Source organism: Rhododendron vialii, chromosome 5a (assembly GCF_030253575.1).
Source record: "Rhododendron vialii isolate Sample 1 chromosome 5a, ASM3025357v1".
Classification (NCBI taxonomy): Eukaryota; Viridiplantae; Streptophyta; class Magnoliopsida; order Ericales; family Ericaceae; genus Rhododendron; species Rhododendron vialii.
This window is the reverse complement of record NC_080561.1, coordinates 42,225,822-42,239,502: the sequence shown is the minus strand read 5'-3', so window position 1 is coordinate 42,239,502 and position 13,681 is coordinate 42,225,822. Positions and strand designations below refer to the sequence as shown.

Here is a 13,681-nt window from a genome sequence, read left to right as displayed (position 1 = left end):
TCGATTCAATTTTAAAATGATTAGTGTGAGCCACGACCCTACCGGTATGGCTTCGGCCCGCAAGTTTAGGCTTGTCTTGGAAGTTTGATGAGCTTAAAATTCAAATTTTAGTTTAATTATATAGTACGTTAAATAATCACAGACGCGTTTTCAACGACCGAGTACGAGTTCCAAGAGTATTGGGTTTAAGGGCAGTTTAGTACGCGGCAAAATTACGAACTTTCAGGCCCAAGATTTGATCGGCGGATTTGCTTCCTACACAAGCAGTTTGATTTTTGGAGTCAGGCCGTAAAAAAAAGTATTCTTGTGAGTTTCCTTTGTCTCAGAGTAAACGGCCCGTTGCCTATCTTTGACTGAACCGGGAGGAAATTAATCTAGATGCACGTAAGCTGACCTAAATACCTAAAAAAAAAAAAAAAACTTTCTTTGGGTCCTACCGTCTTCTAATCATGTCCACCTATTTTAGTGAATGGAAGAAACATTCCATTCCGGTGATCACCCCAACAAAACATTGGTCTGAAATCAATGGCACAGTCAAGCAACCCGCCGTTAGGTAACCCGGTGGCAATCGTAAGCCCACAATTCTGCGCGCCTTACCCGGTGGATCTAACAATCGTGAGGAAACTCCTCTCGATAACGGAGGGCGACTTCACCGTCACAGACGTCAATGGCAACGTCATGTTCAAGATCAAAGGCAAGGTTTTCAGCCTCCGTGACCGGCGCGTCTTGCTCGACACCGCTGGAAACCCGATCCTCACTCTCCAACAGAAGGTAACATCGAATTAATTCGCAACCATTTCATTTCGAAAAATGAGTTGAAGACCCATGTGCAACGAATAGCTAGAGACACAACAGTGCGTTAGAGTCTCTGTCTGGATATCTAGATCCGTAGAACTTCCCTTTGTTTAGTTTTATTCACAAAATGGGTTAGACCCAATTGATGATATGCTACAGTAACCTAATGTGCATTTCTAGATATTGACTGCACATAAGAGGTGGCAAGTTTACAGGGGAGATAGCACAGACGCAAAAGATCTGCTTTTCAGCGCCAAGAAGTCTTCTTTGATCCAATTCAAGACACAGCTAGATGTGTTCTTGGCAGCTAACACAAAAGAAGATGTTTGTGATTTCAAGATTAAAGGCAGCTGGTTTGAAAGATCATGCACCATATATCTCGGAATTACTTCAACCATCATTGCCCAGGTAATTAATTAGATCAAATCTATCTAAATATATATCCGTTTGAGTTCATAAATTGTCGATTTTGTCAGGTTTGTGAAGTCTGATCATTTGGTTTGTTTTGTCACTTCGAGGGCTGTTACAGTAGTTTTTTATGCAAAACCCAGGAAAGTAAGGTGATATCATTCATTATGCATATGTTTGATAGGGTTTTCTTGTTGGGTTTCTGTTTAATGCAGATGCATAGGAAACACAGTGTCCAAAGTATTGTGCTTGGAAAAGATACATTTTCGGTGACTGTGTATCCACACGTGGACTACGCGTTCATAGTTGCTCTTGTGGTGGTGCTTGAAGAGATCAATAAAAACGGAAAACGAAATCAAACCAATCCAAACCGAGCCTTAGGTAACAATCAATTGGGGTCGGCCACATGAATTCTTTTTTCTTTATTGAGCTCTATCAAAAGCCACTTGTTCACTCAAACCTCCCACTTATATTCTCATCTGGATGAAGGGTTCGACTCCCGTCTTGTATATATATCTATAAAAATGCCTTCAGATGTCTAGAAAGATTACATAACTTGATATGACAATCCGGTTTGTTGAAACTGTTTGGTTTATGCATGCTTATTGCTATTTTATTTGCTATGTTTTTTCAGAAGTTGCAATTTCAAACTGGGTAGTGTTAGTTTAAAACCCTTTCAAATAAGTACTTATTTTTTGAATTAAAAGTGATGTATTATGAGAGAATGATTTGTTTCGTAAAAAATAAAATAAGTACTTAAAAAATTAAAATATTAACGGAACGGAATTATCTCCTTTCCTCATGTTTCACAATTCCTTAGTGGGTTATAGGTTGAGTGGACATATATACAATCAATAACCATTAACTCCAAAAATCTACCTATTGAGCAGTTTGTAGATTAGGCACACACGCGTTGAGTGACTCATTTATAAATAAAAAAAAAAAAAGTAACTCCTAATACAAAGTAATTGATTTAAAGTTAGCTTGAGTTGTGAGAGCAATTTAAGGAAATATGATTGTTGATGTTTCACCCACAAATTTTCGCTAAGTGATCGGTTTGAAATATCACGTAACAATTTCACATGTTATTCTTGGAGAGTTGGATAATTTCTCATAGCTAGACTTCAGCGACACAGGACCACCTCAACTAGCTTCCCTCAACCATGAAATCACAAACGTCCTCCAAATGGAGAGAGAGAGAGAGAGAGAGAGAGAGAGAGAGAGAGAGAGAGAGAGAGAGAGAGAGAGAGAGAGAGAGAGAGAGAGAGAGAGAGAGAGGTCTGTTTCGAGTTATGATTTGAGGTCCTTGATTGAGGTTTCTTATAGCGCCAGTCCACGAACTTTGAATGCAGATCCTTTAATGCAACACTCACATATGATGCAAAATGGGACTCAATAAAGATCCAAGATGGGTCTCAATGTGATCATCACCCATGCGATAAATTAGATTGATGGTACACCGATATCTTTCTAAACAAAATAGTACAATTGTCACAGAAGAAATGAATGGCCAAACTTTCTCTTGTGACCAATACGATCCTTCACAAAATTTGCGTCTTTTCTGTCAAATTGGGTATGATAGGGTTAGTGTATATAATCACATAAAAATGGTACATGGTCCTGTCTAAGAGACATGCAACACCACATCGTTAAGTTTACTAATTAGCTTTCCGAACAAGGTCATGATTTTTTTCCTGTATATAACTCAGGCTGTTCGGATCACAATAAAACCCTCACTAATTCTGGAAGAATCAACTACGGCCGTCCCCTAGCGGGGGACTTAATTAAAGTCAAACAAGCTCATGACACCTAAAGTAAGATTCATAATTCCTCCTTTTTGGGTAAACAAGTTAGATTCATAATTCACAAAAACGTTAACTGGTCTTATGTGGTCCCTTCATTGCATGTTCAAGAATTTCATCAGCAAAAAGGGCTCTAATTAGCTTGGCTTTCCATAACTATACGAAAAAGATTCCAAACTCTTAACACTATCCAGTTTCAAATTGCAAGTTTCTGGAAAACCATTACAAATAAAACAACATTAAGCATGTATAAACAAGCTGGTTCTCAGATCTACTCTCTCTAGATATATCCAATGAACATCTATAATGTGAATTATCAAAAAAAAAAAACATCTATAATTTGGTGCTCCAATATATCCTATTTGCATACGTGTAGCGGCTGTAGCCTCTTGACCTTGGATGAAAATTTCACCCAAGCCAACTTACACTGGTCCAATTCGTCGATCAGTCTCACGAAGCCCTGCCTGCAACATTTTTCAGAAAGGTATCTAACAATACATCAATAATATCATGAAGATAAGAATCGCCACTTGTTCATAAGTTTTAGTGAACTAAGCATCGCATGACAAAAATTGCATGATAGACCTCTTAATGTATCCCTAACACGTTCCCAATGGATCCTGACGTGTCTCGCTAAGAGAGAACAAAATAAAGAAACCAGATATCTATTTATGCGTGCCAAGAGTGTGTCTTGACGTGTTTATTTTCTATAAATGTTGATGTCAAACACGGATACATGAAGCTGGTAGGCATTTCCATGCTTCTTACGTATTTTTAAACATGGTGATACGTACTTGTATGGTTTTCCGGAACCCTTCGAAGATCCGGTGACCCCGGACCGCCTTAGCTATGTTTCCATCATAGGTATGCACAAAAACATCACTCGAAATTGCTACAATGTAGTCCAAGGCAGCTAATTGGTTATGCAACTGATTGAAAGGTTTCAACTCTTCCTGTGTTGCGAGGGTCAAGTGAGAGTATATGTTTGGGTACTTGGCACGGAGGGGTTCAAGCCCTTCTTTTCCATAAATCTCCCCCGCGACTATGTAGATTCTGGTGGTAGAAGGGTACCCTATGGCCTCAAGAAACACGGCAGCCTCCCTTGGGGTCATGGGGCACCCTCCTTGGAGTCTTCTTTCTTCTCCATGGATCCGCTTCTGCTTCCAGTGTCTCACTTTGTACCTCAGTTTCCGAAGCTCCTCAACCTCTGATGAGTTGAGGCTGCGACTGCAGCCTGTGAAAGCAAGCATGTCCTTTTCGTATCTGCAATTGCATTTGGAGGGGTAGCATAAAAACATAGTCGTATTTGCACTTCTCCCTGGATGCATTTTGAGGACACCAGTTTTGCAGTTTGATACCTTAAATGGAGAGCAATGTAGGGTTCACTGTAGTTCCGAAGTCTGTTCACTAACACCTTTCTGAGCTCTTCGATTTGAGCAATGTGCCGAATTGCCTCATACATTGCACGGCACCTGAGCCATTTGCCAAGCGTGAATCGGTTTTGGTGAACTTCATTACCTTCTGATTCTTTAACAGTCTCCTCCTCTATAATAACCTGCCTGCATAGAAAAATAATCGTTCCTTGGACTAGGGAATTTTCTCTTTTTATGAAGAAGATTTAGATCGCATACGTGTCTTTGACCAAGAAACTGGGGCTTTGAGGACGGGCTTCTCTTTGGCAAATTTTTTGGATAGAGACTCCACCACTTCAATATCATCTTTTAGAGATGTTATGAAGTGCTTCCAATCGAAGACATCTTTGAAATCACTGGGAAAAAACAAATAATGAAACCACGCTACGTTGTATCTCTTTATTAGGATCCCACGTTCCCAAAATTCACGTGTTTATGTTCTAATGCATTTTCATTCGTACTATCATGCTTTTGAGGTTTGCGTACTTCAAGATTTCGACCACATTGTGCATCAAAGATTGCACTAGAACAAGAAACAGAAATTTTCCAGACAGAAGATCTCTGGTATTATTTGTTCCTGTTAGAATTCGCCAAAGTGATTGAGAAATCCTCACATGGGGTCGGTCCAAAGTGACTCATGGTCCAAGGTGGGAAGAACAAGAGTAGCGCGCGTTCATAATTTTCGCAACAGCAACCATATCGCTTATCTGCGTTTTCAAACAATCAAAGAGGAAACGCTGTCGGGAAAATAGATGAGATCCATCTCCAGATCATAGAAACGCTATTGAACTTTGTACCAAATCAATCCTCTCTCAAAGAGGATGGCTTGCTTACCCCTGTTCTCATATGATTTAATCCCCCATTTGCATGAACCAGAATGTACCCATTTGTGGCAGTTCCATTCCGTGTAACAAACAAGAACTCACTGATCAAATGCCAAGAACACAAGGAGTTGAAGGAGCTAAAAAGATGTGTTAGAGACTTATGCACACACTCGTTTCCTTTGGTGTTCGGCTAATGCATTAATTTGTGGAAGTTGTCACTTCTGGGCTTCCTCCAAATTTGAAGAGTCTGAAAAGCATAAGGCAGAATTTAGACCGCAAGTGACACAATTAAGGGTTACTGAAACTGAGACCCAAACAGGCAACCGGTAATTTAACTTCCAGATTGAGATGGGTTCATGCTATATTTTTTGTTCAATATAGTAGTCGAAATACAAGTTGTTTTCATTAAAAATACCGTTTAGACAACCATGTAAAGAGAAATGAGTTGTGAGTATTTTTGAACTAAAATACTGTTTAGACAACAGCTTGAACTCACCCGATCCAACCACAATCCTTTCACAGGTGCGTGGGCCTCATATTCTTATGTGTAGGTTTCACATGACCACGTGTTACAGGTAATCCAAAATGTCTCTATCATGTTCCGAACCGAACATTTTTTAACGGAAATGGATCCTCTCCGGTTCATCAGTTAAAAGTGTATAAACAAGTCTTGACCATTGAAAGGACGGTCACGAGAGGAGCCGGACCCTTTCCGAACACAGTTCGGATCATGGAAATCCGAGATCAAAACATGTCACCAGTCACCAGAAAAGAGAGACTTGATAATGCCTGAGGCTGCCGGGGTTGACGGGCTCCGTCACAACATTCTGAGGCATGTTCGAACCACCGTTAGCCGCGGCCGGCCGTATCAAGAACTCGTTGCCTCTCCTGGTCTGATCATCCAATTCAGGTATGCCACTGTTTGTTTCCCAAAAATGTTAACAATTGGCCTAGGAACAGCGAGTAGTGCAGTTCTAGGCCTGATGCGGGCGTGCCAGGGCAGGATTGCTGCCCAAATTCGTATCAAGGCCTGGAAGCCTTAATCTGACTTCTAACTGGACGAAAGTGCACAGCCTAAGGGTGGAGACCGTGAGGAGGTTCGTGGTTTGCCTTTGCGGGCTAAGGACTTAAAATTTCCTAATCGTGTGAAAAATAGAAAGAAAGGTAGAGCAAGGCCTAAAATAGAAATAAAAAGACTTCATTAACGGTTTAATAAAGTCTGATTGCAAGGAAATGAAATAAAATCTAGGCTTGGCTAGATTGAACGGGAAACTAAAGATAATTGAAAGATAAATATGCATAAGCCGTGGGCTTGATGGTCGGGGACCGAAAGATAAAAATGGTTAAAAGATAATTGAAATGTAATTTGGATAAGCCATGGGCTTTGATGGTCGTGGACCGAAAGATAAAAGATAATTAAAACATAAATTTGCATAAGCCGGGGGCTTGATGGTCGTGGACCTTTGCCAAGGCCTTCAACTCTGGTATTTATAGGCAGATGTTCCAGGTCTTGAGCTGTTCAAGCTACTTCCACAGGCCTTCATGCATGGCTGCCAAGTATCCCTTTTGAGCTGCTTCAAAATGCTCCAATGAGAGGCTATTCTTTGATAAAAACGTGCTCTTTACTCCAAGGAAATGGTAAAGGCCTGAAAAGCCATTCTTTTCTGCATAAAACTTTGTAAAAGAGTAAAAGGAACTTCAGCATCCAGGCCTTTGAGCTGCTTGTGAGCAGCTAATGCTTGACTCGACGTCTTTTGGGCCCACCAATGCTGAAGACCAAGGCTTCTTCAGGCCTTCCCACCATTTTATTGGACCTTGCATACTTGTGGGCCCTCTAAATCCTCTGAGATTCATCTTTTACGGAAGAAGGATCCAGAAACAAAGGATTAACCAGACCTGGATGAGCTGCTTGTGAGCAGCTTGCTTAGGTCTGCATGAATCATTCACCAACAGCTCCAAAGGCTGCATGTGTGCCACCTGTCTCTGGCCTTGCTTCATGCTGAAGAATGGGGTCCCACCAGTTCAGACCTTGAGCTGCTTGTGAGCAGCTTACCCAGACCTGCCTATCAGGAATATTCTAGGCCTTTAAGCTGCTTGTGAGCAGCTTAAGGCCTTTGAGCTGCTTGTGAGCAGCTTAAGGCCTTTGAGCTGCTTGTGAGCAGCTTAAGGCCTTCGAGCTCCTTGTGAGTTGCTTGTGAGCAGCTTAAGGCCTTTGAGCTGCTTGTGAGCAATTTAAGGCCTTTGAGCTACTTGTGAGCAGCTTAAGGCCCCCTCATTGCTCATTAAAGGTTTTAACGATGCTCTTAAAGCAGTGGGCCTTTCATCAATTGGGCCTGAACTTATTGGTAAATCATGGGCCTTTGCCCAATGTAAGCCTTCTGAGCCCAAGCCTGGTGAGAAAACCAAGGCTTCTACCAATTTGGGCCCATTTCTTAGGCCTTTGTTACTTCTAGGAATTTGGGTTAGGCCTGGATGAAATACTCAGGCCTGGTGGACTGATTCAAGCCTTAGGCCTTTGACTGATTTAGGCCTATATGGAAGGCCCATCATTTCTTAAGAACCGGCCCTAATTCGTGGGCAACTGGTCGTAAGGTCTTTCAAGGCTAGGGCCTCGACCCTCGAGGCTACCTTTTAACCCGTAAATCCATTTCCTGATTTTTGGCCAAAAATGGGTGTAAACAGCCACTCATTAGCGAAAACTTGGCAAACGTGGTGCAAACCACCAGCAACATCAGAGCACCCGAAATCCAACGGCCCAGGTTCCTCCCGGGCCTTAAAAACCTCCCCACTGAATGCACCTTCCGCCACAACATGTCGTAACAATCCGCCGGCGAGCGGTGCTGGTGGTGGTGGGCCTGGTGGCCGTGTCCGGCAGCAAATGTTCCACCTCCTGTACCGTCCTCTAATTCTACGCATTCAATGGTATCCACCGTCCTCCACGTCATCGTGCTTCCATAACAAAGATCCTCTATGATCATATCTATTTTCGCAAAAATAATTTCACACAAATCATCTTTGATTATGAACTAACCAGCATTTGATTGATATGATACTCAACATGGTTTATCATCTTAACACGATCTACAATTTGAGCAGCTTAGATCGTAAAGATAAATCATAATGAGTTCACAATTTACGAATTACACATTGCAATACAGAAAGGTCTGATCCAGTGAGGCTGAATCTATTTTATTAAATTAAAATTCACTCAAATCATCTCCGATTATGAACTAATCAACATTCAATTAGCATAATTTTTAAAATAATATATCGTGTTAACAAGATTTACAACTCGAACAGTTTCGATTATAAAAATAAACCAGATTGAGTTCACAATTTACCAACTACTCCTACTAAGTATCAACATACTTCTCATGTTCAACTTGAGAAGTGTGAGTGAACCCGAGCGACGTCGTCTTCGAAACCTCGCGTCTGTTAAACGCGAGTTCTTGTTGGATTCCTTCTCCTTCCAAAACGCCCCACGTCAGCTTTAAGCAAAAAAGGCCAAAAAAAAAACGCTGGAATTTTGAATCCCCCTCCAAAAAACATATCTGGACTTAAAACACGAAGAGAGAGAGAGAGGAGAGGACGAGGAAGTCGACGAACTGATCGCGCGACCACCGGCCTCAACTCCATCTCCGGCGACCACCACCAAGGTCGATCAACCCTTTGCGAAAATCGACGCACCACCGACGACAAATCCACCCCCAAGGTCTCTCTCCTCGTCTATGTATCTGTTGATTGTCGATTACCCTACAATTGAGTCGATTCTTGCCTTTAATTTCACTATAACTTGTTCAAACAAGAAAAAAAAATTGGGGCTTGTGAAATATGGGAATTTTTCGGGTCGAACCCTGACTATGTATTTCTGGTTTCATATTTCACGATTGTCTGGGCTCCTTAAAATTTGTTGATCAGTGATTATCTGATGGTTTGAGTTTTTTAGTTTTTTCATTTGAACTAATTAAGCTTATGCCCTTAAATGATAGTACGATGCAGACCTTTTCCACTGAGCTAATGTCTTATTGTTGTGCCAACTATAAGTTCAATATCAGTAGCAGAGCATATCACAGGTTTTTCCGCGCCTAGATTTGGGTTTCCTGATTTTAAAAGGCATAGTTATTGATGTTCCCTACAGCTACCGAGCTACGTTATTGATGTTCCCTGTATCACTTTCTTGAGTTGTATTGATTTGTTTTGTGCCCGAAGGCACTTTCTAAGGGAGGGAACTAACATCGTTTTTTTTTTTTTGGCTTAAAGCTGACGTGGGGCCCACGCCACGTCTGCGTTGGGTTTTTTAGCGTGGGCTGGTTTCGTGCTCCATAGACTTATTGAATGGAGTAATCAAAGTGATATAGGCAGGAGTCCGACTATTGATACAGACAATCTGAGGACAGCCTGAAAACTAAACTTGTGAGTATTCAGCCTGAAAACTAAAATTGCGATTAACCTCTTGGGGTTGGGCTAGTTGTCAAGGCTTGGGACTTGGAGTTTGCTCCCTCCTAAGATCTAAGGTTCGAAACCTTGACCTGTCATACTCTCAAGGCTAAGGTTCGAACAATATCCAGATACGAGAACAATATCCAGCTTCTGTATATGTTCCAGTGCATCTCCATGATAAAACATTATCCATGACTGCATCAACCCTGACAATGTTAAAAATCTGCACACCATCTTCCTTATATCTAACAACCAGATGTGAAAATCTGATCAAATTCTACCGCCTAATTGCGATAATGAAGCCAGACTATATGACGTGGTTCAAAACTAGTGGCAAATAGGGATTTTGAAAATGTCGTTATCTTTACTACCAACGTGATGGTGCTAGGAAAAAACATGACATGGTTCAAAACTTGGTGCCAGTGATTCAGTGAATCTAAGATGCTGCATGTCTGGACAGTGTGAGTGTGTGTTCATATGGTACACCTGCTTTTCCTATAGCTTGCACCTTGTGTGTGGAGTATCTTTAAGTTTTTTGATAGGAAAGGGATTTTGTGCTCCAACATATGGTCTGGCTTCATTATCGCAATTAGGCGGTAGAATTTGATCAGTCTGTCAAGTCTGTCACATCTGGTTGTGAGATATAAGGAAGATGGTGTGTAGATTTTTAACATTGTCTGGCCTGATGCAGTCATGGATAATGTTTTATCATGGAGATGCACTGGAACATATACAGAAACTGGATATTGTTCGAACCTTAGATCTTAGGAGGCCTAAGGAAAAAACATGACATGGTTATCTTAGAGAATTTGTGTTGCAGAGAATTATGGAAAACAGTCATATGAGGTCATCTTTTACCAAAGCTGCATTGACTACGGTATATGCTTTAAGACTAAAACAATCATATTTCTTGTTTTCAGTTATTATTTGATACTTAACATGAGAAATCAATTTGCGGCAAGTGATGATGCCTCTTGCTTCTGAGGAAACATTTCATTTTCCTTTCTGTTTCATTCTACAAGCATTTCAATGAAAATATGCACCCAGTTTTACTAGAGAATCAACTTCTCTTCGTCCTTTAAGCTTGAAAGCATTGGAGCTTTGGAACAGTTCTTAGTGAAGCATAAGAAGGATTATGTAGACTTGCACCGCATCACTGAGCAGGAGAGAGACAGTATTGAGCATGAAGTAAGTCTGTAAACCTACCCTTTGCAGTGCTAATCAGTTTTTTTTTGGGTGTATGATAGTTTTGCAACTTGTGCCTGAAGCTTGAAGGAGCTGAAATCGAAGCTATAGTAAGAGTTCCACAACTTTGATTTAACACGATTTTGCTTGAATGGATTTTTCTAGGTCTAAAAAACGTTATCGCTTTGGAAAATTGCGTCATTTGTCTTTTTCTTTTTGGTTTGGATGTTAAAAACATGCAGATGTTTGATCATTCATTTCCCTTGCTTTTCTTTTGTTGTTTGTTTGTTATGAAAAAGCAAGGTTGGTTAGATTTCAATGCTTAGTTGCTGACACTAACAAATTTTGCCATTCTGGCATTTTAGGTCCCGGTCACTGATTCACAAACTATATATGTCGAGAACAAATGTAACTTTACCATTCCAAATTTTTTGCAGGTTACAGTTTTTGTTAAAGCATGCAAAGAACAAATAGACATTCTCAAATCTAGTATAAATGATGAAGAGTCAAACTCGAAGGGGTGGCTTGGCATAAAGCGTGATCATTCTAATGCAGATACTATTGCACACAAACACGGAGTCGTATGATATCAATTTTAGATCCTTTTCTATGTCTTTATTACTTATCACTTCGATTTATTGTTGCTGTAAAATTCTATTGGGACTGGAATCTCTGCTTTGGATTTTTAAGCTATGCTTGGCCGGAGAGAGAGAGAGACGAGATAAAAGAAGGTAAAGCAAAAGAAGACACAAGAGGAGAAGGTATTTTTTCGAAAGGGAAAGTGAATAGAAAGGAATGAGACTGAAATTTGTACCAACCTTATTCCCTGTCAGCAATGAGAGAACTATTGAGACAAACAAATGGAAGGGAGGGGAAAGTGTCCTCTTCTCCCCTCTTCATTTCCCTTGTTCACCAAAAAGCACGAGTGATTTTTTGGAATCCAACCTGGCTGTACACTAACGCAGCTTTGCTTGATGTCATTCTATGCATCACTTTCCTGACCAAACAGACAAAAAATTGGTCTACACAGATATTGCAGTAAGAAATTTGGTTATGGGTAACTTCCCACTTCCCAGTATGTTTGATTGGCATATTGCTTATTTTACGTGGTTTGCCCTAGATTTTGGCATTGATATCTTTGCCCTAGTGATGCCCAAATATCCGGCGCGGAGTGTCCTAAGATCATATTGTGGGACACGGACACAATCACTTTGAAAGTATCCATGCCTCTTAGTTTTGCAATAATGGCAGATTAAATATCATGAAACGTAAAGTCTGTGCACTCGTATTATAAATTCACCTGAATTAGACGTGTCCATCTTGTCTCTGCAGCATTTGATTTCATTTTTTAACGTTATGCATGAATAGTTCTTTTTTCTTTCGCCTCTGTCTAATTTCAGGTGTTGATTTTAAGTGAAAGGCTTCACTCCGTAACAAGACAGTTCGACCAGCTTAGGGTGATACGGTTCCAAGAAGCTATTAACCGAGCAACACCCAGAAGAAGACTGAAGCGGATTGCTGCATCTAAATCTGCGGACAACTCTCATTCTAACAAGATAGAGCCGAAGGAACCTAACAACTCACAGCTCAGAGAGCCTGATGAGGTTCAAACTGACCCTTTAGAGTCCAGCAGCAACTTTTGGATGATGAAACTTGTGCCCTTCAGGTATTCTTCATTTGGTTGCCTGAGGACTTCTCTACCAGGTGAATGCCGAAATTCCCTTGGTCCCAATTCGGATTTGATCCCCATGCTTCATTAGTCCTTATTCCTTCCAAAAGAAGACCTATAATTCTGTCTATGCATGTGGTTCTACAATTGTGATATTAAGTTCCATGGGATGCTTATAAGTTATATTGGAAACAGTGTCCAAAGTATTGTGCTTGGAAAAGATACATTTTCGGTGACTGTATCCGCACGTGGACTACACGTTCATAGTTGCTCTTGTGGTGGTGCTTGAAGAGATCAATAATGGAGTAACAGAAAACCAAATCAAACCGAGCCTTATGTCCCAATCAATTGGGGTCGGCTACATAAATCATTTTTCTTCATTGAGCTCTATCAAGGGTTATTTGTTCACTCAAACCTTCCTCTTATATTACTGTATTTTTCTCATCTGGATGAAGGGTTCGACTCCTGTCTTGCATATCTATAAAAATGTCCTTCAGATGTCTAGAAAGATTACATAACTTGATATGAGAATCCGGTTTGTTGAAACTGTTTGGTTTATGCATGCTTATTGCTGTTTTATTTGCTACGGAGTATGTTTTTTCAGAAGTTGCAATTTCAAACTGGGAAGTGTTAGTTTAGAACCCTTTCAAATAAGTACTTATTTTTAAAATTAGACGTGATGTATTATGAAAGAATGATCTGTTTCGAAAAGAGGAGAATAAGTACTTAAAAAATTAAAATCTTAACGGAATGGAGTTATCTCCTTTCCTCATGTTTCATTTCTCCTTTCCTCATGTTTCACAATTCCTTACGGTACCACGTCAACATACCACATTTCTCCTTAACATGACAATATATATCAGAGTAGTTTAGGTCGAACAATCATTACCTAAAGACAAAAACACCCATCAAAGTCTTCCCTGAACTGATCACTAGCACTAATTAAATGATTAGTGGGTTATATGTTGAGTGGACATATATACAATTAATAACCATTAACTCCAAAAATCGACCTATTAAGCAGTTTGTTTTGTATTTTACTAGAGGTTAGGCACACAGGCGTCGAGCAACTCATTTATAAAAAAAAATAAAGTAACTCCTAAGACAAAGTAATTGATTTAAAGTTGGCGTGAGTTGTGAGAACAA

The 13,681-nt window shown here is 40.3% G+C and overlaps 1 protein-coding gene and 2 pseudogenes across 1 annotated transcript; 2 read left to right on the top strand and 1 right to left on the bottom strand.

Moving 5' to 3' along the window:
- The first annotated feature begins 415 nt into the window (after positions 1 to 415).
- Positions 416 to 1,786, top strand: LOC131326123 (protein LURP-one-related 10-like). Its single transcript, XM_058358730.1, has 4 exons — positions 416 to 430; positions 467 to 771; positions 976 to 1,203; positions 1,419 to 1,786. Exons 2-4 carry the CDS (start codon positions 526 to 528, stop codon positions 1,611 to 1,613), a joined length of 669 nt encoding a protein of 222 aa, XP_058214713.1. The 5' UTR covers positions 416 to 430; positions 467 to 525; the 3' UTR covers positions 1,614 to 1,786.
- A 1,405-nt stretch (positions 1,787 to 3,191) lies between these two features.
- On the bottom strand, positions 3,192 to 8,186 carry LOC131327958 (O-fucosyltransferase 28-like; annotated as a pseudogene).
- Positions 8,187 to 9,234: 1,048 nt separating this feature from the next.
- On the top strand, positions 9,235 to 12,824 carry LOC131327957 (syntaxin-81-like; annotated as a pseudogene).
- Positions 12,825 to 13,681: the final 857 nt, after the last annotated feature.